Source organism: Haliaeetus albicilla, chromosome 5, assembly GCF_947461875.1.
Source record: "Haliaeetus albicilla chromosome 5, bHalAlb1.1, whole genome shotgun sequence".
NCBI classification, from domain to species: Eukaryota; Metazoa; Chordata; class Aves; order Accipitriformes; family Accipitridae; genus Haliaeetus; species Haliaeetus albicilla.
This window is the reverse complement of record NC_091487.1, coordinates 39,603,914-39,629,838: the sequence shown is the minus strand read 5'-3', so window position 1 is coordinate 39,629,838 and position 25,925 is coordinate 39,603,914. Positions and strand designations below refer to the sequence as shown.

The 25,925-nt window shown below is 44.3% G+C and overlaps 1 protein-coding gene and 1 long non-coding RNA gene across 12 annotated transcripts in view; both read right to left on the bottom strand.

Annotated features, from left to right (window-relative positions):
• Positions 1-1,811: 1,811 nt before the first annotated feature.
• LOC138685509 (uncharacterized) lies at positions 1,812-10,174 on the bottom strand. 2 transcript variants are annotated; one of them, XR_011324800.1, is made up of 3 exons: positions 7,706-10,174; positions 6,824-6,985; positions 1,812-6,478 (listed from the first exon to the last, which is right to left on the bottom strand). It is a non-coding gene; the product is annotated as an uncharacterized lncRNA (long non-coding RNA). The 2 variants fall into 2 exon arrangements; XR_011324799.1 differs by having other exon boundaries at positions 1,812-6,445.
• Positions 10,175-12,641: 2,467 nt separating this feature from the next.
• Positions 12,642-25,925, bottom strand: part of PCNX1 (pecanex 1) — a 93,155-nt gene continuing 79,871 nt past the window's right edge. For 9 of the 10 annotated variants that reach the window (XM_069784259.1, XM_069784261.1, XM_069784260.1 and 6 more), the window contains 4 exons: positions 24,189-24,430; positions 22,667-23,103; positions 21,099-21,239; positions 12,642-17,633 (listed from right to left, as the gene is read on the bottom strand). In XM_069784259.1, coding sequence (XP_069640360.1) covers positions 17,493-17,633; positions 21,099-21,239; positions 22,667-23,103; positions 24,189-24,430 — 961 coding nt within the window. In that variant the 3' untranslated portion in view covers positions 12,642-17,492. The remainder of the gene's footprint in view (positions 17,634-21,098; positions 21,240-22,666; positions 23,104-24,188; positions 24,431-25,925) is intronic. The other variant, XM_069784268.1, reaches the window with a different exon arrangement.

Here is a 25,925-nt window from a genome sequence, read left to right as displayed (position 1 = left end):
TGAGAAGGACTTGGGGTACTGGTGTATGAAAAGCTGGACATGAGCTGGCAATGGGCGCTCGCAGCCCAGAAGGCCAACCGTATCCTGGGCTGCATCAAAAGAGGCATGCCCAGCAGGTCCAGGGAGGGGATTCTGCCCCTCTGAGACCCCACCTGGAGTACTGCCTTCAGCTCTGGAGCCTCAGCACAGGAAAGACATGAGCCTGTTGGAGAGGGTCCAGAGGAGGGCCACAAAGATGATGAGAGGGATGGAACACCTCTCCTGTGAAGAAAGGCTGAGAGAGTTGGGGGTGTTCAGCCTGGAGAAGAGAAGGCTCCAGGGAGACCTTATCGCAGCCTTTCAGTACTTAACGGGGGCTTATAAGAAAGATGAGGACAGACTTTTTAGCAGGGCCTGCAGCAATAGGACAAGGGGTAATGGTTTTAAACTAAAAGCGGGTAGGTGCAGACTAGATACAGGAAGAAATTTTTTCTGATGAGGGTGGTGAAACACTGGCAGAGGTTGCCCAGAGAGGTGGTAGATGCCCCATCCCTGGAAACATCCAAGGTCAGGTTTGACAGGGCTCTGAGCAACCTGATCTAGTTGAAGACGTCCCTGCTTATGGCAGAGGGCTTGGACTAGATGACCTTTAAAGGTCCCTTCCAACCCAAACTGTTCTATGATTCTGCTCTGCTTATCTCCCTCCACTGACTGCAGAGGGATCCTGAAGGCATATGGATCCCTGCTTGCTGCAGCAACCTAGTGACTCATGCTGAGCTTTGAGCCTCGCTGGGTAACCAGATAACCAGCTACTGCAAACCAGAAAAAAGGTGTTTGGTACCTGTGGTGTGCCAGGGGAGATGGGATGATGTGTCTCTCTCATGCAACCGTGGGAGAGGCGGAGCCTGCATTATTCAATGCAGTCACAGGTTTTCCTCCAAAGGTTTGGGGTTTGCAAGCCTTCTGTAGCTGTCCCTTCCTTGGGGAGGGAAGGGGTGTCCAGTGAGAAACAACCCCCTGGTGAGCAGGTTTGTCTGCTCTTCATCAGTGTCTGGTGTATGTTCATCCTGCTGCACCAGGGCTGCGCATGGAAATCCTGTGAGCAAACAGTTCTCTCATCCGGGATAGGATGTGGTAAGCAGGGAAGTTCATTTTGCAGGGACTTTATTTTGTACAGAAGTGAGCTTGTGTGTTGTAGCTTGGGCAGTTAATTAAGAATGGAGAGCACTTTTCCTGGGGCAATGTGCTTGTTGGATAAAGACCTTCCTTAGAGACGGCAATTGATATTATTTATGGCTTGAGCTGATCTAACAGCTTGCTGCCAAGGAAAGGAGAAGTCCCGCTTCTCCCTCCCTGGATTGACACCAGCCCTGGCAGCCCTCTGAGCTGGCTCTGCTCCCTGAACTGGCAGAGGCAACCTCCCTAAGTCCCAGGGGAGCAGAAACCGGGAGCAGGAGGACCCCTCGCCTGGGAGCTGTGGCAGAGGAAAGGGAGCAGAGCCAGCTCTGTTGCAGCTGTTAGATCACATCAGCTGCAAGATGCAAGTTCTCCTTCGGTGCTAAACAGAGGCGAGATGAAATCTGCTTGAAACACTTTGATCTGGCTTCTTGGCATACACAAATAACAGTAGAAGCTGGTTATAGCATTATTTTCCTGCAGGACACCTGCCTCGTTCACTAGGCAGGATGGGCCGTCCAATACTCTGATTCATTCACTGCACAACATCCAGCACGTTAGACAAGAAACATACACCAGAGAAACATATAATCAAGTAACGAAGCAGCATTGTAACAAAGAGGCACTGTATTACAAGGTTAGGGAAGGAAGCACAACTTTATTTCTGTAAATGCCTTAATTCTGAGTGCTTCCATCGGAAATGTGTCCTTTTACATGTAGCTTGTAGCGTAAGATTTCCTATTTTTGTAATGGTAAAGAAACTGTGTCCAACAGAATGATGTACCAAACCAAAGTTATGCCCAGTTGTGCACAAGCTTATTTGAGAGTGCATCGCCACAGCCCCCTGTCATAAGAAACAGTCAGGTCTTTTAGCTAATTGATCTCGTGCTGCTTGGACCATTTCAGGGGGAAGGAGCGCTGCTGGCATTTCTTGTAGCTCTGGTTAATGGGCCAGAACTTCTTTGTATTTGTCATCTCAGCATCTCAGCAGAGGTCTTGAGGATCAGAACTTTGAACTGAAGCACCTGTAGTGACATTTTCTGTCTAAGTACTTTTGCGGACCAGATTTCAGCTCCTGTAAGTGCTGAATTAACCTATTTCCATGACCTAGAAATGATATTTTTTTCTGCATACGCAGCATTGCTGAGTCTCAAGGTTTATTACGTCTCTCTGAATATTTGGTATGTTTCTTAAATCTCTTGCCTGTGAAGAATGTGAAAATCTTAAATTCCATCAAAAAGGAAAAAGTTCTGCTTGTTCTCATTGGAAAGAAAAACTGGTAGCCAAGGTGGAGTCTGTAGGTGCAGCAGCAGGAGGCAAACCTCGCCAGGTCTGCTCCGCTGCAGGCATCATTCCCAGCGCCCATCCTCCCTCTTCAGCCACTTGCCTCAGTACAAAATAACAGCATGTGGTTTTAAGATCTCTGCACACAATTCAGAATATTACAGGCGGGAACTCGGACGACGACGTGAAGTACAGATTCGCACAGGCACATTGTGGCATGACAGTGCCAGGCAGAAGGTGGGTGTTCGGGGGAACGGTCAGCCGGCAACTGGTCCGGTGACACGAATGGGACCCAGCAAGGTGTCCCACACCGCACCCTGAGGACCTGCCCTGAAAGGCTCCCGCAGCTACTGTAAGTGTGACACTGTATAAAAATCTTACGGACATCACCTGTAATTTGATGCAGTTTGTATTTGGAAAAGCCAGATAACTGAGGAATCGTGGTTTTGCTTGCAATCCTGATTTCTTGCTGCGGCAATGCTGTGACTTGAGTCTGGGGGCAGTGGTCAGAGACCCTCTGAGAGCACGCTGCCTGCGCTGCCCGCTCCCCAAAGTTTCTACCTACCTCCTTGGCTGCGCTGGCTTCTAACCAGCAACGACAATACATGTCACTGGTTTTTAACGCAGATGGAGTATTTATAGTTTAGGGCTTTTGTACTCTCTTCCATAGCTTAATTAGCAATATAATTTCCTGTAGATCTTCCTGTACTTGTGGGAACGGAGGAGAATGGCAATTACTGTAGAAAGCCAGGGGCAGTGGGGGGAGAGGAAGAAAGACACAGACATACACATAGAGCCATTTCTCTGCAAGTGCGTAACAAGGAGATGGCACTGAGGTAATGCCAGCAGAGGGGACTGTGTGCGGCGGCTTTATAAGGGAGTAATGACTTATTTCGTGTTCGACTTCAGGAAGGTTCCCGTACTGCATAGGAAGAAATCTTGTACATATTGAAGTAAACTGGCTTCAGTCTGCACTACCAGCACAGCCTGCATTACCGATACTTTCACATTTGAAGAAAAAGGATCTAAACAATATTATAAGTGTGCCCAGGAAATGCGAACAGCTAAGATATTCATGTTACAGTAAGTGCTCAAAGGCCATATTGTCTAAGGAGCTGTACAAACATAAAAGACCAGATCCGTGCACTAAATCTAGCTTACATCAAGGAAGATGAAGGGAAAAATGTGAAGCAGCGATACAGGGAAGGAGGTCCAGAGCAAAGAGTTCCTGAGACACACTGTTCCCCTGGTGAAACCGGCCTAAGCAGATCCCCTTCCCCTGGGCAGGTATTTCTCACAGAAAACCCTCTTCTAGCCTCCAGCCCTGTCACGGGCAGCTGGACTTATGCTGGTGCATGGTGTGTTTGTATCACCCCAAAGGCTTTTCTCCTGACTTCTGTGAAGTGCATTGGCTGCAGAGAAGCCCCCCTAAGAGCTCTGGCTCCAGCTGTTGCAGGGGAAGGGGCTATGACTGCAGAATTCATGGCTGTGAGTCCAGATTTCCAACACCACTGAGCATGGCAGCGCTCACGGAGCTGGGCTGCTTTCTCAGCTGGCTTCTAGCTCTGTGTCGAGTAGGCTGATTCAGAAACCCTGCCTCCCTCCAAAAATGAGAAAATCTGAAGCTCACATCTACATCAGTATTACGAAAACCTTTATAGCATGACATACACATATAGAAATTGCTTCTCACAACACTTCTTTCCCACGAGGTGGATAAAACTGTTTTCACCTATGAGAAGGTATGAAAAGGGAGGTGGAAAGAATTAAAATGATCTGAAAGTCACCATAGCAGCAGAGTTTTGACTGCAATCCAGGCCCCTGTGCCTTGCTGCTCAGTTTTAACCTCTGCACAGACACCTTCTCCCACGGCATTCTTGGCCCCTGCTACAGCAGCTGCCAGCTGAGTCAGAATTCATATTTTAAGCAGTTCTTGCTTAAGCAATTATGTATTTTACATGACTGTTTTGTAATTATGTGCACAACAGAGGCATAGTTCCCTTCACTGCCACCCTTTGCATCCTCCTAGGTGTCATTTAAAACCGGTAAGGAAAACATTTAGAGAAGAGTTAGGAAAGGTGAGCATCTGCATGTTTATGAATGAGAGAGTGAGCCGGTAAAGCCACGCTTGTCCCCAGGCATTGTTTATAAATCATTTGCAGGATGAAAATGAAAATGCAGTTGCAGCCACAGATGTGAGCAAATCCCTGAGCTGGGCTTAGGCAGGAACGCTGAGCTGCTGCTACAATTTTCTCCGAGCTTCCAGCTCATGCGACCCACGCGCTTTCTGCCTAAACCTTTGTGCGATGCCTGCTTTGCTGCAGACATTCCAGGACACGGCTCTGTGACGCAGCCTTAATTTCAGAAACTAGTGTGTGTGTGTATACATATATATATACACACAGACACACGGTACGTATATGTGTGTGTATATATATGTACATACACATAGAATAATGTGTCCTGGGATCTCTCTAGCAAACCAGGGACTGCCCCTGCACTACCCTGAAAGGCCCAGATACAAGCCACGAGGCTGAATCATTGCTCACCCTGCCCAAATGCCTTCTGCAGCCGGGTGACCGAAGGGTCTCAGCCTGAACATACTGCCCAATTTACGCTTTGCATGGTGCCTGTAAACTCCCTCTCCTCTTCCTCTGTCCCCCCGCCCCTGACCACGAAAAGACCTCGGGCAGCGACACACCAGAGCTAGGAGCAGCTTCCCAGGACGCAGACAGTGACCGATGCACATCGGGCACGTAGCTGGCACTTGGGCATCTTTGAGTGGCATTTGGGCATCTTTAAGGAACAGCACTCCATCGTGGGTGGGCGGCCGGGCTGTGAGCAGCCCACACACCTGGGGGAGGGCAGGGGGTGCTGGGGGCGAGGGCGGGGGGGGGTGGTGGGCGGCATTTTCACCTTCCTTCAAGGCACTCTTTATATAGCCAGTTACATAAAGCTGTGCAATTTGGCTCCTGTTGGGAGAGAAATGCGGGCGTAGGAGTACTGGTACACCAAACCCGACTGTAAAAGTCATCTGTGCGGTTTGGGGGTTTTTTTCCTATCATTCACCACTAATCTCTAGAACAGTCGCTGCTAAATATTTAATAAAACAGAGCATAACTTAGCAGTAAGTCATGGCACGCCTCTAAACCCTGAGCTGGCAGCCGGAGGATGGCCCCCGTACAGTTTTCCAGCCGTACCGGTGCCAAGGCCTCCTGGGGACAGTGATGGGCATTCGCCCCCTTCTCGCAGGGGGGGACTGGGACAGTGAGGGGTGGCGGGGAGCTCAGAGGGGGCCCGTCCACCCCCTCCCCAGAGGAGCTGCGGTGGCCAGGGGTGAGAGAGGTGAGGGGGTGCTCCCCTCCCTCCATCCCCCCGCTGCTGACAGCTCCTTGGCCACGGGGAAGGGTGAGCACGCGTTTTTGAGCTTGGCACGGGAGCAGAAAAAGCACCGCTTCCCCCAGACTTGACATTTATTCGCGTTCACGTGGTGCTTTTCGTGCCCGAGACGAAGCCTGGCTCTGCCGTGCCGCTGTGCGGCACCGTCCGCACCGCTGCCGTCTCCTTCAGGGAACGCATTTTCCATAATGAAAACCAATTGTGTTGAAAACAGTTAGGGAGCCGTGCAGCGTAACATCACGTACAGATGAACTTGTAATTGCAGCCAGCGCCGTGCTCCAAGCCAATTACTCATTACACGGGTCACTTCCATTCATTATTATCCACGAGGGGGGGGTTGCAGCACAGGCGAGGGAGGGGGGCGGCTGGTTGCTCACAGCAATTCCTTGGCACACGTGCAGGGCTCCGAAGGGCTCCAACCTCTGCTGCAACAGCCAAGCCGGAGTGGCAGCGAGGGCCAGGCAGAGATGGGGTCGGTCCCACTTGGTTGGTTAACATCAACCTTAGTTGTTTATCAGCTTGGCAGCAGGTAACGCTGTTTCTGCTGTCTGGCGCTCCCAACTTCTCACACCCAACAGGTACCTCGCCTTCCAGCATGGGAAGGGGGCTTGTAAGAAAGACAGGGACATTTTACCGGGGCCTGTAGTGACAGGAAAAGGGGTAATGGTTTTAAACTGAAAGAGGGCGGCTTTAGATTGGACATAAGGAAGACATTTTTTATGACAAGGGTGGCGAGACACTGGAACAGGTTGCCCAGAGAAGCTGTGGATGCCCCATCCCTGGCAGTGTTCAAGGCCAGGTTGGATGGGGCTTTGAGCAACCTGGTCTAGTGGAAGGTGTCCCTGCCCATGGCAGGGGGGTTGGAACTAGATAATCTTTAAGGTCCCTTCCAACCCAAATGATCCCATGATGCTACCCCATGCAGGTACCCATCCAGCACGCTTTTTGTCCAGGCACAAACTCCCAGGCGGCAGCTAATCCTTACCTGGGCCGGAAGATTCGCAGAGGGGATGAAAGAGCTCCCCATGCGCAGGGTGCCCACTTGACTCAGAGATCCCAAGCAATAGCACTTCCATATGATGTTAGGGCTGTCTCTCCTCACAGGTGCTGGCTTCCTTGGTCCTAATGCGCTCTGTGTCACGCCAAACTGAAACAAAACCAAAACAAGAAAAAAAAAATAAAGAGGCAGAGAAGGCAAAGCAGCTCTCAGACCTCAGCCGTGGCTCCTCTTGAGCTGGCAGCAGGCAAATGGGCTGGCAGGCACAGCGCTGGGGTCTGCCGGTGGGCAGCGCAAGCGGAGGGGTCAGCGGGGAAGGTGGACGCAGCACGTGCAGCCGCAGGGTGGGATGGGGGAAGGCTCAGTGCAGGCGCTGCTGGTGAACACGTCGGTGCTGCTGCCCTTACTGTGGGTTTGGGTCACCCCCCCTCTGCCTAGGCAGCCCTACGGCAGCGATGGGCTGGTGCCGTTTGCCCTGGAAGCGATCGGTGCCAGTGAGATGCGTTGGCGGAGCTGGGGGGAGCGCGGCTGCAGCTCCCGGAGCACACCCTGGATGGCAGGGAACAGCCCTGGCCAGCCAAGACACCCTTACCCGGGTACTTCCCCGACAGCAACAAACCAACCCACCTTGAATTACAAGGCATTTTTCAAATACAATTTTTTTTTTTTTTTTTTTTTTTTTTAAAGTCAGGTAAGGCACCCATAAAGCAGATCATCCAGGCCACAGCCAGGAGCCATTCTCAGGGATCATTCTCACAGATTCGGTGAAAAAAGACAAGACCGCTGCTGGAAGCTACAGCCCAGAGGTTTCCAAGCCTTAGGCAAAGGTGAGCGCAGAGCATTAAAACCAGGGTGCAGCAAACAGGTTACCTTGCTATTCACAGAAAAGACCCTGAGAAGGCAAGATACACGAGCTGCTGAGCTCTGCCATGGCCGGGCAATCGGTTACCACCAGCCCTACTGGGCTAACTTCTTTGCAGCTCCAGGGGAGGAAACAGCCCCAGTCTCGCCGTAGATGTATACAATACACGTTGATGGAACAAAATGCTCCATTAATAGCAAACAACAAGAATGACAAGAAGAGGGGAAGCTGTAGTTTGTAATTGCTCCTAATATATCAGAGCGCTGCTTCTTCCAGGAAGAGCTGCCGTCTTGTAACCCACAGAGGGATGAGCTGCTACCAATTTGGTTTTCCACACATCTGAATGACAGGGCTTGTGACTGCACCAGCAAGGAGAGACGTTGCAAGCAGCATTGGCTTCCTCTCTCAGCGGGTGTCAGGGAACACTAAGGGCTGATTGCTCAAAGTGCTGGTAAGTATGAAGTGTGCAAGAGAGAAAAAGTTAATGTACCTCAGCAGTTACACTGCAGGGGAGGGGGAGCCGGTGTCCTCCAAACCTCAGGTGTTCCCACAGTGAAAAAGGGAGGAGGACTGGAATGGTTCCTCTTGCTGGAGAACATCGCTACAGCCTCTCTGTCCCCAGCAGCTACTGCCGGGACATGTAAAACACACTTCACTAGCAAAGGACGAAATTGTTTTCTACAAAGACAGCATTGACTTACTGGTGACAATCTCCTGCCTGCACCACATGGAGCAGGTAGGCTTGCAGGAGAGATTCACCAGGGCACAAGTCCCAGGCAGTTTTTTTCCACAGCAGGAGTGAAAAAGAGTTGTTGAACTGTGTGCAGGTTCACGGTATGCCTCTCCGAGCCATCCTGTGAGACCTGCCACACCAGTAGAAGGGATGCGGGGTCTGGACAAGCAGCAGGGGCCACTCGGATCCTCATCAGCCTACATTTCAAGCAACCGCAGTACGCATAGGCGTCTGGGTTGCAGGAGTTCGCCATGCATTTCCAAGAACTGCATATGGAAACAGCAGCCATTTCATTCCCAGCATCGCAGAGGAGCAGGGACACTGTGGTCTTAAACCAAAGTTTAACCTGCAATTTTGCATGAAAATGATAACACACCACAATACATACGTAACGTTGCAGTGAAGAAAATGGCCTATTATGACCTTTTTAGTAGTTTCCAAGACTGATGTTTGCTAAATCAGAATTGTATTCAAAATTCATTTGCACTTTTGAGGAATTTGCCTCTAGTTCACTTAAATACAAAGGAATTACTGGAAAGAGGCTGAGAAACTACACTGGAGCCGCCCACTTGATCTCTTCCAGCTTCCAGAAAGATGAAGGGGGTCTTTCTCTTTCCTCACATATCCTTTGCCCAATATATCTTGCTGTTGGTTCCTCTCTTCTTACTTCCCTAGCCATGGCACCACTAACAGTCAATGAAAACTATTGACTGGGTGGGTGTCTTCCTTTCTTTTTGATATCTGAAAAAACATTATAAAACAATGCTAAAAACCCCCAAATCAAACAATCAAACTCATTCATTCCTACCCAGGTCCACGGAAGGAAGGACACAGACCCGAGCAAAGCCAGCCAGCAGCAGAGCCGATGGGGTCGAAGGGCTCCTAGAAAACCGCCCCGAGCTCACGCCAGGGCTGCGGCAGCGGTCGGGCACGTGCTGCTATCGCTCTCGGCATGCCTGATCAGCGCAGGGCTGGAGCCAGCCCCAGCCACCTCGGTACACGAGCATCTCAGGGATGCAGGGTGCGGGACGGAGGGCAGCGATGCACCGTGCCCTAACCGGCGGGCAAGGCTGCCTGCGCTGCCATGGGGAATATGGGCTGCTCTGCTCCCGCCGCAGGTGAAGACTTTCTCAGCAGTTTTCATTGATGGGTGCGGGAGGCTCATCGATATGACTACGTGGCGGCCCAGCAAGGTCCCAGGCACCTTATTTCGGACTGCATGATCCCTAAATGAAGCTCTCGGCCTCGGCCCCCTGCTCGTTCCTGCCCTGCTCCTTGGCTTGTTCCCATTGCAGGGCTGCTAGGGTTGGGGCTGCCTTCCCACCCGGAGGTAGGGAGGAAAGGCTTATATTTTTAAATCAGGATCAGTTCCCTGACAACATACGGGAAAGGCGGCAGCTCCAGCACAAGGGCACGAACTAGCAGGGGCTTTCTGACACGGGGGCTCCGGCCGGACCCCCCCAGCCCTGCAGGGAAGGACTGCAGCGTCCCCTCCACGCAGGATTAACGGGGCGGCTCAGCACTAACCTGCTGCTTAGCTTAGCTTAGCAAAAACATCTGGGTGCTCCGGCAGGGAGTGGAGATGAAGACGGCATCGCCCAAAAAGAAAAAAAAAAAAAAAACAAACCCCAAAGGCTCGCTAGAACAGATGAGCAAGCAGAAAGCCAGGTGGGGCTTCAAAAACGAGCTCTCTGCAATCACGGGCATTGTGTTTCGGAAGGGCTGGGGCCGGGGGTTCCTCCTCCGAAAGGCGGCCCCGAGCCCCCCCTGCTTGTCCGCCTCCCCCCGTCAAGACCACCCTGCGCCCCCGGTGGAAAGCACACGGGGGCCAGGCCGGCACCGGGGCTAGCGGAGCCCCAGCCCCCGCTGACCGCCGGGGAGCCCCGCTCCCTCAGCGGGGAGCCCCGCTCCCTCGGCCCACCAGCCCCGCTCCGCCCCGGCGGGCTCCGGCCCGGTCCCCGGGCGGGCTCCTGCCGCCCCCTGCCGGCGGCGGGTGACCCCCGGCCTCTCACCGGCAGCCGGGCCGAGCCGCCGCGGGGCGGACCGGACCGGGGCGGGGGGAAGCAGCGGCAGGAGCGGGGGGGCCTGGGCCCAGCCGGGGCTGCGGCCGCCTCGGAAAAGCCACCGGCGAGAGGGGAAGGGAGGCGGGGGCCCCGCCACCCCCCAGCGCCTGGGAGCCCCTTCCTCTCTTGAACACTCTAGGACTCAAGATGGAACTTAGGGGTTGGGGGTTTTTTTTTTTCTTCCTCCTAAATAGCCTCTTCGAGCTTCACAATCCTACCGCGTGGGGCATACTTATTGACTCGGTGTAATAAACCTAAAAGCTGCTGCTCTGCAACTGGACCCTTTTCAGAGTTGTTTGACACAGCTCATCTCTTCATGCTTTTCGGTAGACGGAAGGCGGCCCAAAAGCACCTGACTTCTCAGTTACAAAAGTATAAAGGCAGAAAGGGGAGCTGAAAAAGGAACCAAAATGCTCAGCCAAAACCTCCATCCCTCCATCCACCCAAATTTTTCCCTTGTTTACAGTCACAGCATAACTTGGTGCTCCTTCTGTTTACATAGCAAAGCCCAGAAGGCTGAACCGCCAGAAAAAAAAGTTAAAACAGACCTCTTGCACAAGCAGTTTAACTGTGCGAGCTCAGTTCTTGAGTAACTTCAAGTTTCCACCAAAAGCACTCTGGTACCCTGCATCATCAGCGCTATATGGGGTACGCTGCACTAGGACAGGGTGCACCAGTATCTAGGGGGAAAAAACCCAAATCACTTCAATGAGTCAGTGCAAAATCCATTTAAGCTGATCCAACCAAAAATGAAAACTCTCTTAAGAGATGCTCAAAAGTAAGCGTCACAAAGTTCTGCTGAAACCCAAGTATCACCTTTCTACACAAGAATTATTTTTCAGAGGAAAGCTGATTAAAAACATGATACAGGATCATCTTTGGCATTACAAGGAAGCCACAGGATTGGCATTACACTCACACAGACTAAGTGCACATTTTTAAAGCAAACATCCTGTTCCCAGTTCCCAGACACAGACTCACACATGGAGCACATGAACTGGATTCCTCTCAGGCAAAATTAAACCAGTAAATAGAGTCCAAGCCCTAACTGAGGCTCCAGTCCCCCAGTTTTTACCAGTTGCAGTCCTTAGGCTAACACCAACAGCAAGAAACAGTGGACTACAGCGTAAATCCATCCTCTCCTTTGCCACCTCTAAATCACACGGGAAGGGGTGGTTGTGCCCCTTTTTGATATTGTCACTGTTAAAAAAATACAGCTGGAATCTCAGCTGTTTGTTGTAAGCACAGCAGTTACAGACCTTCTGATCTTTTCAGTGAGACTCAGTAGCATTTATTGAAAAGGACTTGTTTTTCCCTATGAACATGTGTTAGATTTGTACTCTCCTCTTCCATTCACAAATTAAGGCCTGAAGCAGCTGTTGGTCAGGTTACCTCATCTAGCACAGGAACACAGAAGCAAGTTCTAGGAGACAGATAATGTTTTGAATTTTTAAGAAAGGGGAACATCCAATCTTTAGTTTGAAACACCCAGAGCTGCCCAATGAATAAATCACTGTCATTTTTACATTTGAATTCACTTTAACTCAGAGGGATGAGATGATGGTGTAACTCTCTGTACTAGCTTGAAGAAATTTGAGATAGTATACAGACAGCAGCTGAGTATTTTTAAATTAGTATCGCTGTATCAACAAGTGCTTCATGAAAGTGTAGCATTCATCAGGACTTTACACAGTGCTGCACTTGGCTATCAGCTCAAGGACCACAGAAAGTTAGAGATCACTGATTAAACCACACTAGGTAAAATATTGCCCTGGGAAGTATGAAGAATGGAAAATTACTGAGCATAGAGACAGTACAATAGTGTTCTGGGCTTTGAAAAAGATTCAGAGAGAAGGGAAATCTATGATGAATACGCAAAATGTTTCAACAATGACAAGAAAAACATTTTAACTGTGGAAGAGGGAGCACACAGCACTCATTTATGTAAAAGCATGAAAAAAGGTATGATGCTGGCATAACATAGGAAAAGCTGAGGTTTTCCTTCTTACTACTACAGCTATGTAAGAGAAAAAAATTAAGAGAATCCTTCATTAAAAGGTGATTTGAGTAAGCTTAAAATGGTCGTTACAGGGAATTTGAGAGAATGACATCTTAAGAGAATGCAATAGTGCAATAAATGACAACAAGTGAAAAAAGGATTTTTTATTTCTCAGTGTTTCTCCACTGTCAATACTGTCCTTTTGCTGCAACATGTTGCAAAAAACTCTCTGCCTTTTCCATTTTAAACAGCTACAATATTTACAGGCTGTTTCCAGTAACACACGCAGACACATACACACTCACAGACACGCAGGTACATATATCCCTGTCCCTGGCAAGGTATCCGTTTGCTGGTAGAGGCAATATAATATTTTCATTGTCCATTAAAACCCCAAAAGCCATCCTCCTGTTTATGCTCTACTCCCCTCTCCCTCCCATTTCCTAGCCAGCAGCTTATTGTCAAGCTTTTGGGGGTGTCTGTGTAACAAGTTAACATACCCAGCTATTTGATCACCATCTTTCAGATTTGTGGACTAGGTGTATTGGGATTATCTATTCAAACTGTACATACCAGAAGTCATAAAAATTGCTCATACTCAGATGTCTGTGATGGAGTGATGTATGTATACTCCTGAAATCTTTTGGAGCAGCCATCTTAATCACCTTTTTGGAAATATGCATATCATGCTGGGGTGAAACAAGCCACATGCTTTACTTCCCACCAAGGTGTTATGTACCCACTTTTTTACTAAGGCACCAGTAATTACCGGTATAATTTCTGAAAGAGTCCAGCGCCACTGAATGTACTGCATTAGATTATCAAATAGCAAGCCAGACAAGAAAAGAATAGATGCCTATATAATAGGTATAAAATTCCTTAATAAAATTAAGTACATAAAACCTGTGGTGGTATAACCCCGAATTCAATATAAGTTGAATAATATTTGAATAATATTGTTAATGGTAAGAAATGCAATCTATCCTGCTCCATTTTGTGAACGGCGAGTTCTGTAATTGAGAAAGATCTTTAAAGCAGTGTCTTTGTATCTATGCTCCTAGGTCATATGGTGTTGTGTGCATTATCAGAGAAATGATCTGAAGTTGAATCTAATTGTAAGGCATCTCTTCTCCCCTCTCACCCTCACACCCTAGTTCAGACCAAGCTTTATGGCCACTTGCCAAACAGCCAAGGGCATGGAACTGTGCCATGAGTCTTCATCTTTCACCTCACCAGTCATCTAGGCTTCTTATAAGAGTTCTTCAGTTCCCAAAGGGGTTGTGAACATGGGGGTAAGGAATGCCTGGTGATGAACTACACAACCGACCAGAAAATCAAGAACACCACTCAGAAATACGCCATATGGCCCAGGCAAACCTACATGGAATTACCTCAAAAAATAATCATCATCATCTCTCCCCCCAGCTTTGAAATCATTTCACAAATGCTGAATCATGAGAGAGATCCCCAGAACTCGTCACAAGTATCATACAGTGCAAGTGGCACAGAAGTCTAGGTGTCATCAGTGGCATCACATACATTTCAGGGTTTTGTTTGTCTGTTTTAATCAGAACACTTTAAAAGATTTCACAAGGCTGTGAAATGGGAAGATGTTTTAAAAAATTAAGTAGCAGCCATTTTTACCAATGAACATAATCTAGTTAGTGGGGTTTTCAAGCATTTTTCTGTAGTTGAATATCTGTTTTAGGGAGCAGCAAGTCCTTACATATGTACACATAGATACCACCTTTGAAGAAATCTGAGAGAAACAAAATCCATTGGGATCTACCTGGAAGCTAAAACAACTGGACTTCACTGGAATGTTCTTATGGCAAGAGAATATCACATAATGCAAGGGGACAGAGTTAAAGCACTCATCTATAATGGGTTTTCATGAAACCTTAAGAAGGATTAAAAAAATCTGCTCTATGCTGAGCTGAATCTCAACTGACAGGACTAACTGGAAAATACCCCATCTTTTCCACACTCACAACAGGAGAAAGATACTATGCATCAAGACAAAGGCCAAAGAAAAGAAAACAAAAGATGAAATTATCTCCATCTGGAACAGAAGTTTCCACAGACAGATCTATCCTGTGGGGATTTAGAAGAAAACAAACACAGTTTCTATTGTGCATATGACAAAACAAAGACAAACTTTGCACAAACCAACATAAAATCATATGTGAATCTTAAGAGTTCTGAATACAGGAAGACTTTGAAAAAAGTTACTTTTCCAAAGCCTTATGGAAGAGTGAAATTTCAAGCAGGTGGCTTCTGTTGAGCAGATCTGGAATAGATCTGAGCGCTATGTGAATGGCTTTACAACACGTGTTTGCTGAATACCTGAAAGAAGGTATTAACCTGTTAACTGGTCACATTAAAATCCATCTCCTGAAGGCAACACACCAAAAGCCTGAAGATTAAAAAAATTGAAAGATTCATCAATTCTCTTTGCCCCTTAAAAAAAGCCTTTCTTCTTCCCCATCTGCTGTTTGCTGATCTAATTCTAGGCAGTTACAAATTCTCTAGAATTTTCATGTTAACAAGCCATTAATTCCTATCATGTCTACTACCAGCAATGGACATTGTCATTATCTTGCCCTGAAGAGAGTAGAAGAGATTGTTCAGAGCCAGCATTAACATCCTGAAAGTTGCTTCAGTCAAGTTTTTTTTAAAAAAACCAAAACCCTACATCTTTTGTTTTTCAGTCATTTGTTTATCTCAAGGCTTCAGTAGAAGAAAAAAAACTCATGCAACTAATAACTAATGGGGGCCTATTTTAAAACAAATTCCTCTTTCTAAAATGAAGCAATATTCTTAGTGATATGGGAAACCGTGTAATTATCTGAAGGGAAGGACACAGAATAAAACTTAACTAGAACACCTTCAACTCAAAAGTTACCAAATTTTCTGTGTTCCTGACAGCAGTATTACCAGACTGCTGAAGAAGGTTCATCTACTGTACTACATTTTCAGATATGCAGGAGATGAATTCAACTACACTATAATATGCACATATGATAAGCTACATGGAACAGCAAAATTATTTCAATGGTGGCAGATCGAGAACTGTGCATTTATACCAAGACTAAATGGGACTGCATATGCATAAACCAAATAGTAATATGCAACTAAGATGCACAGTACTTCAAGTACAAGTTTGCATAGTGTGTGATGTAAGCAAGGTCCCAGTATAACTTACTGGGAATGGTATCAAGAACTGACTAGCTACCAGGCACACAGACTTACCCTTTCATGGCTAGATGGCATACAGTGACTTGAGTCAGAATACCAATATTTCTTAGGTAGCTGTTTCTTCCTTCGTTTCTTCTCACCCCATATAATTTCTCTTACATTAGGTACATAATGGACAAAGTTTCTCTGATGTCAGAGAAATAATTACAATAACCTCTCTGGTATATCAGAAGTCTCTTCTGGTTACCTTACATATAAAGAAGCAGAGGTGACTGGGAAGAAGATGGCTGCTCCCAAAAGCTATGACTGTGTGCAGTTTCCCCACAGAGTCCTACATAATTACAGGTCAGAAACAGGAAACAATCACAACAGGTACATTTTTTTCTTACGGATTAAGAGAAGTGAGTCATAGGAACTGCAAGTAAAGAACAAACCAGTTTCCCTCTCACACTCCCATGATAGTTCTGAGTTACTTGTTTCCCTGAATACACACTTTTAAAAAAATACAATAAAACCTAGGATATGCAACACATGAATAATTCAACTTCACAGTTATAAATACTCAAATTACACTTACATAGAATATATAATCACAGAAAATAAAATTCAAGTCATAGAAAAGAATGAAGACTAAAGGGAAAGAAAAGGCAAGGTGGCAAAAGTGATACAAGTTTAGGGCTGTGCCTTCTATAAAAGCTCTTTAAAAGCTGAAGTCAAGTTTTTGTTGGGTTTTTCTGTTTTGTTTTTTGGGGGTTTTGTTGTTGCTGGTTTTTCTTTTTAAATTGGATGGAATCAAAAAAACCTTCAAGCATCCATGAAGTAATCATGGACCTGCACCTCCCCCTACAAAACTCAGTCTCTGCCAGAGAAGAGCCAATGAAACAACATAGCCAGCTCTGGGTGTAAAGAAGCAAAGTAGCCATGGCTAGCGAAGGGAGGACAGATGAAAAGTAGTATATTGGGGTCCACTTTAAAGCTAGATGTGTTGTACAGATTTGAGGTACCACTGCCACCACAATAGTCTGATGTAGTACAGGGATACTCAGGTGCTTTTTATATATTTGTTATTTTACCATTTATTGTGAAGAGGATGCAGCAAATGCACTTGTACGAAATACAGAACATAGAACCAAACCCATGGCACAGCCCTTACCATCAACATGTATATGGAGAGGGAGGGGATTAATCCCAAAGGCAATTTAAATAATGGTATTTTATATACTTATATTTATATATATAAATAAATGTTCTCAGCAATCTCAGGGTTGTTTTTAGTGCATTGCTGTAAAAAAATTAGTGCAGTTCTCATTAATGTTTAGCTCATAAGGAATAAGAATCTATACATCTGTTCAGTCTCTTCTTGCCACACCTGAAACCCTTACACTGTTTCACCAAACTGAAGGTTTGTAGTCAATTTCTTTAAAATAAGGTGGATGAATTCCACTCACTCTGTGACAAGACATGGCAATTTTTGGCAAAACAATTAGAAAAATATGAGGTGCTCTGATCTTAGAACTGAAAAGTTTGTTGATTTAAAGCATTACGCAATGCATAAACAAAATTTATAAACAAAAAAGATATGTCTCAACAAATCTATCCTTCATGCAAATGTTTCTTCAGCAGCTAACAACTTTAAGAAATTTCTTACACTTGTTTATTTGGGGAAAGGGACTTAGACAAATGTGTTTCAAGTCCTTTCCTACAACTGGACCGAAGTTTCATGTCCTGGGAGCTGCTTCTTCTGGACCCTTCTTCTCTCTTCAGAACCGTTGGAGAAGGGCAAGTTTCAGTCTCAAAGAGATTTACACTTCAGCCCCAAGTTCAAGGACTCCAGTTTCAACAACAGCAACATATTTATCTTCAATTTGAACCAGCAGGATGGTTTTATCTATATGGGACCGACTACTTGGATCTCTGCTGCAAGGCACCCAGCGGTGAATCACCTGGGGGGAAAAAAAAGTAGTATAATAAAACATAAGTTCTGTAGGGAAAGCTGCCATATCAAAGTTGTGGCTGATAATTCAAGACCCTTACAGGGCAAAAGAAGCAATAATATAAAGCGCTATACTGACTTAGTTGGTTGTTTTTCAGTGACAGCGTACTCACAGATAAGCTACTAATTTGAAGTCTTGCTGGAGATCTGCAGCTTACCTGAGAACAGCCAGCCTTTGATTTCCATTTCAGCAGGAACAAACAACTTGACCCAAATCAGAACCGAATAGTTCATGCAAAGTCAGTAACAACTGAAAAAAGTGTACACATATGGATTTGGGATATTTTGATGCTCTAGCTGTAATAGTCTTAAAATACCTCAGTGTTGTGCAGCACATAATAGCACAGAACTGTAGTTTTATCAGGAGGTAGGTGTAAATTACTGTCTCCTCTAAGTCAAATCCTTTGCCCTCGTTTTGTTCCCTACTCACTGTGAATTCAAGGTTGATCTTCTAAATTAAATTATTCAAAGATAATTTAAAATGAAAAAATATTACAAAAGAGGAAGGGTTTCAGAAACAGTGCCATAAACTACTGTCCCATACTCCCTTGGATCTATAGAATTCAGGTACTTTGATCTGCTGCTTCCAAGGATCCTGACTGATATTGACCATCAGAAGGCCATACAGGCCCTTGTATGATCTTGTATGTCCCTGCTCAGCTGCCTCCATAAAAACACACCCTTAATTTCTGGGTGTCCCAAAGGAACCACAAGGATGTTCCAGTAACACAGTTTTAAGTATTGTCAACTCCACAGAAATAGAGTTATCTCAAATTTGCCAGTTGTGGGAAAAGAACCCTAAATTCAAGACAAGGTAAGGTAAAAAGCAAATAAAATTAATTTTCACAAAATCCAGGATAGTACAGTTTTCAAGAGTTCTAAAGATACAGGTAGGGGAAAAAAAAAGGACAGAAAACAGGTAACCTACGTCTTCCAAGATCAAATCCAAGAGATTCCCCTTAATCCTCACTATACCCAGCTGCCAGTTTCTCTAACAGCGGGTGAAGGAGATTCAGCTTTGTCCACTGCATGAGTTCTACACTGTATCCAAAGGGACAGCATTTCAGCCAGGGAAGCATGGCATCTTTAGTTCCCCTTCATTTGATGCAACAGCACAGTATTTAAGCTGTCTATTCAAGTCTGACTTCAGAGTCTGTCCAAATAAACTTTTTATGATGCTGTATGGAATAAGGCCAGAAATAATCTATCCCCAGACATATAAAAGATTTCCCAATAAAGTCCAAGTACTACATCCTTGTAGTCCAACTTAAAACTGGTGCCTTTGAGACAGCCAAGGGCTCAGTTTTACCATCTCTTCTATCATGATTGGTATTTATTTGATACCCATAAGTGACAGATAACATGCAAAATGATGTCACTAAATAGTCAAGAGGTAATAATCTCTTGCAGGGGGAAAAGGGTTCTTTCACGTGCCAGTGTCAGGTATCATAAAAAGATAATGCAGAGTATCCCTTAATCTCAAAAGTCCTGGAAAAAGTAGCTACTATACAAAGAAGAGTGCTAAATTTCATTTCCTTGAAGAAAGCCTATAATGTCTTCATGTATTATATATACTGTACTGTATACTCAGCAAAATAAAAAGCAAAAGTTAGGAAAAAATGCTTTATGTAGTAGGAAAGTTTTAAACAACTTAGTGCTGAACTTCATACTGAGAACACTGACATAAGGCTTTGGCTGGTAAACTGCTTGATGAGCAGCATCTCAGCAGGTAAGAATCATTTCTGCCTGTTTGCAGAAAGGACTGCAGCTGCAGGATCAGAAAGGGAAGACTGTCCTGAGAGCTAATGGCTTTACTGATACTAGTATGTTTAACCACATATGTTATGTACTGATACTAGTATGTTTAACCAAGCTGAAGCATGCAGTGGAAACTATGTCATCAAGTTAAATCCTCTCCTCATAATCACACATAGGATAATCTGGTGCTTCCCTCCTTTCTTCTTAGGTTAAAAGATGCTCTTCTAAAAAAGCCTGCCAGTATGCTGCACCAAAAATAGATGAGAAGCATTCAGAACAGTAGCTTACTCTGACCTTCAAATCCTCTTGTTTTAATCCTTCTGTAATATAAATCACTGTACATGTCAGCATGCTGCAATTTGCAAAACACACTCATGAACTCCTGAAAAAAACTGCCTAATGATACCAGGCAACAGGTCATGTTTCAATACAACCCTTTACATTCACCATCTTTACAACTTTCTTGATCTGCAACAGCTAGCAACAAATTCCAAAAGTATAACGTCCAAACCCAACGTAACTATGAATGTTACAACATTCTACTCCCAGGTATTGCCTATGAGTAACCCTACTATCTTAAGAGTGGACCGTCAACTGTGATACAATTATTCATGGAAGGAATTTATTTCCAGGGCCCTTCCTTCATACACATGTAACATCAAGGAAGATTTGGCATACACTGTGTTATCAGCATATTGCCATTTCTTACCTCAAGTTTGCACATATATCCACAGTGATGTGGATGTGAACTGTCAGACAGCAAAATCCAGCCCCTGAATACAATTGAGGTAAGCAGTCGATCAAAGCAAATTCTTATAAACTGTCAGAACTGACATATTCCAAATGAAGAAACAGTTGTATTGATAAACCAGTGCAGATGCAATGTCAGTGACTCTTCCCTTTTAGTATTTATCACTGAAAGAATACTCACTGGAACATATTTATAGACATACGAGTCTAAAAAAATGTATGCCTCAGTAAAAAACAAAAAGCCTCAAAGATAGAGCTGTTTTCTTTTCCTCCTAAAGAGAGCCTAAATTGGGAGATAAGTTTTCTAACTAACACAGTGAATTTTTATAAAATGCAGATATAACACACCTAAGGAAAAGGGAGACGGAGTTTCAAGTCATAGGCTTTTGCAAGTTTTAGTTACAGCAGATTTCCTTCTTAAAGGAAACACCTATCACATACCTATTATATAATAGAGACATCTAAAGACAATCTTACTTGGCTCTATTTTCATCAGAATAATTTAAGAACAAATGCTGTTAACCATTCAATTAAGGACTCATTGGCAAATTGACCTTCTATGCTTGCTCAAGAATTGACAGTTTAAGGAAAGGAAAATGAAGGTTGGATGAATGAGTGCAATGCTTGAGAGCTCATGACAAGAGCTGGAACAAGGCAAGGAAGGAGAGGTGGTTGACAACATCGGAGTCATCATCCTGCATCTTTTGGATACAGTTGCGGAAATATCCCTCTACTTCAAATTAAGATTCTAGACCTGCTTTTGTAGGAACAGCAACTTGGAAGACAGCTGCTGATCCAACTTACTACTACTATGGGTATCTTTGGCCTTAACATCTAGGCAGACTGCCATAGAATCAAGACACTCCCTTTTTTAAAGATAGCTTGTCAACTTCTAAGCAAAACTTACATGGCCTTCCATGCCTTCCTGAGGACTCCAGTCTTTCCAGCTGTTTCTTCCAGCTTTTAGCCGTATCACCTCATCTGGCCACTGCAGCTCTTTCCTTTTTGACACGTTGATCCCTTCCAGTACTTGACTGGGATCCATTAACTATAAGTAGGAATTGAGTTTTGACTGTTAGTTCAGCCAAAATTTAAAAGAAACAGATAAACTGTAATCTTTTGCATACTTCCAGAGAACTGAGTTTAACAAACAGAAATCAATTTCTGACCAATTTCAATGTTGGAAACTCAAACTCCAGGCTAGGAAAAAGCCTGAACAGCACAGAACTTGGAAATTAGTCTGTGGTTCCAGACACAGCTGACGAGGTACCAGTTCACTGCTGTCTGAAGCAGCAGCTCTGGTTCCCTTTCCCACCCCTTCTTTCAGTTACACTAGCTCATGGCAGGGTCTGAGGAGCTGGCACAACACAAGCGTTGGCAGCACATGGTCCAGTAGCAGGGAAGAGTTAAGTGATGATGAGCTGCTAAAACTGGCTCATCACTTCTTACAGAATATTTTAAGAAACAAGGTCAAACATGGTCTTGGAGAATTTACTGTTAGGTTGAAGAACTATTTATCTGCTAGCATGGTTAGTTGAGACCCACTGCATGTTTTGAAGTAAACTGGCCTTTCCACAGGGGCAGCAGGAGAAAACTCCTGCAAACTGCTTTGGGACAGAGAGAACTGCATTATGTCCACTATCCAAGGGCACATGTCAACTTTGCCTGTATCCTCCTCATAGAGGAATTAAGCAGTTTCATAAAAGGGCCCTTGCCTGCAAACTAAAGCTACTAAGTACAGACCTGCAAATTAGTTTAACTTTGCCCACTATGATGCAGTTTACAAAGTATTACTCTAAAATGAGGTGATTTCAGCAACAAAATCATGTTTGTTATGATCTATCCTATTAAACACACTTCTTGATGTTTCCCACTAATATACTACCAAAAACATATATGTGGGGCTAATAAAAGCTAGAAGAGCAAGAATACAAATTTCTGCATTTTCACAAAATCAGTAAGGCTGCCATGATTAACTTAGTCAATGGTGTACTGCTTGCTGCTCAGTAAACCCAGACTTGTGGCAATATCCAAAGAATACATATGAAAATGAATAAATATATATGAAAGTGAAAATGAGTATTTTTACACTTACTTTTGTGGAAAATCTACTTGATTTAAAAGAAAAAAGCTAGTTGCTTTCTGCCCTGCAAATGGAGCTGTTTAGCTTTACATGTTGTAATGAATAAAGGCAAACTAAGTATGAAGAAGAACTGAGTTCAGCTGACGTTCTCAAAACTGCACTACAGCAAAACATGTAAGTAATGTAAACTGGGATGTCTAAGCATGTAGGAAGGCTGGCTGTCCAGAAAACCTTTTCTTCACATTAGTTCTCCAAAGGTAACTGCACAATAGTTGTACACTGAGACATTCCAGACTGTGTGTATTCAAAAGTAGTGATTTCAACAACATACAAGGTAACACTAACAAAAGCATGTGGAAGCATAGGTTAACTTGTTCTTCTGGACTATTCACCTGGATTCTGTAAATAACGTCATCCTTTTTGGCTTGCATTTGATTTGCAGGGCTTGCATTACCACCTGACTGAGTTTCAGTTGCATTACTCCCTCCTTCTGTCCCTAGAAAGCCCACAAGGGCATGCTGTTTACAGGCTGGGATGCTTTGGCTGGAGCTGCTAGAAGAAGGCAGTCCATGCTGTGCGCTGACCCCAGTCTGGCCAGTAGGTTCCATTTGGTTCACCATAGATAGGCGGGACTGGATGGATGATGGGAGGTTACGAAGGGATATCTGACTGGTGGAAGAGCGCCGACAAGGCACAAAGCCTGCTGTGGATGTGCGAAGAGATGAATGACGACTGCCGTAGCAATAAGATGAATGGCTAGCTACCGAGGCACGGGCAGGGGAATGTCTGACAAGGCTTGACTGCACAGAGTGAGAGCTGTGACTGGTGCCTAAAAGTAAAAGATACAGAATCAGGAGAGTTTGATAAAGCCTCCCACCCACATTAGATAGCCAACACACATATGTTTTAGCATTTAGATACAAAACTGATGGGTCTAACAACATCTGAAACAGCTGTATTGCAGAAGACCTCTGTTGCATTTCATATAGCAGAGCATTTGAATACATCCCATTCATCTTATCTCAGAGTTTTATATTCTGTTCAATTCACAATCCCTGCAAGACAAGTAAGCTTGAAAATGCTTCAGCCTTGCTCTTCCCACATTAACAATTTGTTTCTTAATATTAAGATTTAAGTTTCCCATACTTAAGGCATTAAGGCAGGTAGAGATGTCCATGTTTCAAAAAACTAAATATTCTTTCTTAATATGCTTGACTGGATGTTCAAAGATTAGTCAGAAAGTTTGTTAGAGCAAAAGCTGTTTTTAAACAAGTTCAGAAAAACTTAATACCCTTAAAGTGAAAAACAGGAATTGCAGTTTATAAGCATTTGTCATTGCTTTTCCTATACTAAGTACTTGTAAATACCTCTCCACAGCTGATAGATCTAATTACATCATGAAAAAAAAGTTCATTCAACTACACAGACTTTTATATTCTTTGTGAGTAAAGGCAGTGTTTGGAAAGCTTCTCAGCTTTACTATTTATCACCTCCCTAACTACAGATCACTATGGACTCCTGGATAGGATTCAGCTAAAATACTATGGAAATAGAGAATCCATTCTGCTGTATAAATAAGAAACAAAGACATTCACAAAAAATGACAAGTTTAGCATTTGCAGACTATACAACAGAAGTGAAAAGATCCAATCCGTAGAGACGTGTTATCAAAAGTTATTTAATCTATTTTGCCAGCACAACTATACTCCTATTGCTCAAATTTCTGTTTGGGAACTTTGCATTACATAAAATGGTACTGTAGCTTGAGATGAATCCAGCAGGTGTTAACACCACAAAATCAAGTCACTTTTGTTTGCTTTTTAACTTAGACCTGATCCAAAGAACTGGAAGGCCAGTTCTGTCTATAGGATTGTACTTGTATAAAATTGTTGCTTTGTTTTATTTTAATTTTACCCAGAGTGGAGGGATGAGTTGGTGGATGAGCTGCAGGAAGAGTTGTGGGATGAGCTGCAACAGGAGGGTGCTGTACTGCTCCAGGTCCCTGCCCTGTAGTTGCACTCCCTCCTCCTTGCGACATGCTGCTCTGCGACTCATTGATAGTTGCATTGTTACTTGTGCACGAAGCTCCACCTCCAGCATCCGAATCTTCAATATTTCCACCACTATTGCAGCCAGCTCCACAGCCTTTCCTTAGTCTGAAAACATAATGCAATTGACACTTTAAGTCAGGCCTTCTAATCATGAGGATTTTAAGAAATGCCTTATAATGACAAGTGAAAGGCTTTACTCAGCACAATCCACAGCATTCCCTAAAAATCTGATAAAACTTGACTTTATTTTCTCAGAACATGCTTTGCAAATATAAATACTGCTTTCTAAGAGATTGCAATTTTCTTCATGACAGCTATTCAGGTAACAGTTATTTATGATAAGCCAAATGCTCATATAAAATAGCTTTTGAAAAATCAAGCCACCTCTACAGTACAATAAAGTGATAAAATTCTAAATATAAAATGCTGGTAGAACATCCTGGTTATTTTGTAACAGTTTAGTACAGTTTATGCTCCTTCACACACCAGTCATGTATTCTGATACCACAAAATCTTTGTCTATTCAGATGAGCAGGAAAAGAATCTTTGCCGGGTTTTTTGTTTGTTTACTTTTGTTGTTGGGTGTTATTTTTTAATGTATTGGATTTCTTGTTACCTTCAGTAATGTACACAGTTGTTTGAAGCACATATCGCAGTTATTTGAATCACAAATCCTCATGTGAATTTTGAGCATTCAGACAATAGGTTATTGAACATTTTCCAGTGTATATAACCATACAGGCTACCACAAACCACATCGTCTGAAGTTTATTAATGCAAACAGACACAAAAAACACAGCACATTCCTCCTCCCTTCAATTTCTACATTTTATTATTTTTCTTTGTCACACTCAAATACACTGAGCATTCCTTTCCAATTTTATTTGCCCCTGGGATCCAGAATCCCAAATCATACACATCTTGGATCCAAATACTTTTCTGTGCCATACTTTCACCTGTTATTCTATCCATGTGTCAGACAAGCAGATGGTGACAGAAGAATAACACCACAGACTGTAGTAAGTGTGACATATTCTGGAGTGAAACAGCATGTTCTGTTTTGATGTGCTGTAGATGTCTAAGTGTAAGTATGACCATCAGAACAGCTACAGGACTTTCAACTACAGCACCAGTTCCTGGAACTGATAAGAACTGGGACACACATTTCTGAATGCCACACACAGCTGCCACTGTTGCTCTTGGAGCCACAGTCATAAGGGGCCAGAAGTGCAGTAAAAGTTCTCAAGGCTATAAAACACAGCACAGCAAGAGTTTGTACTGGGTTACCAAAGGGTCATGTGGACGGAGGATTATATTATCACTCCAGTTACTTGTTCTGGGTCTGACATACAGGGTATTTATAAGCACTCATGAAGTTCTGAACAACAACTAAAGCTTGTGTTGCTATGCATGAGCATACCCTAACAACATTAATATTGGCACTTGCATGCTAAATATTTGCAAGACAGGAACCCCACCAAATAGTCCTGATTCTGTAAAGATGGTATTATAGACTGCAAAAGTTACAGTACTGAAAAAATAATACAGAAATTGCATTGTCTCATTCTTAGACCTGACATTAGAACTGGAGTTGCAGTTC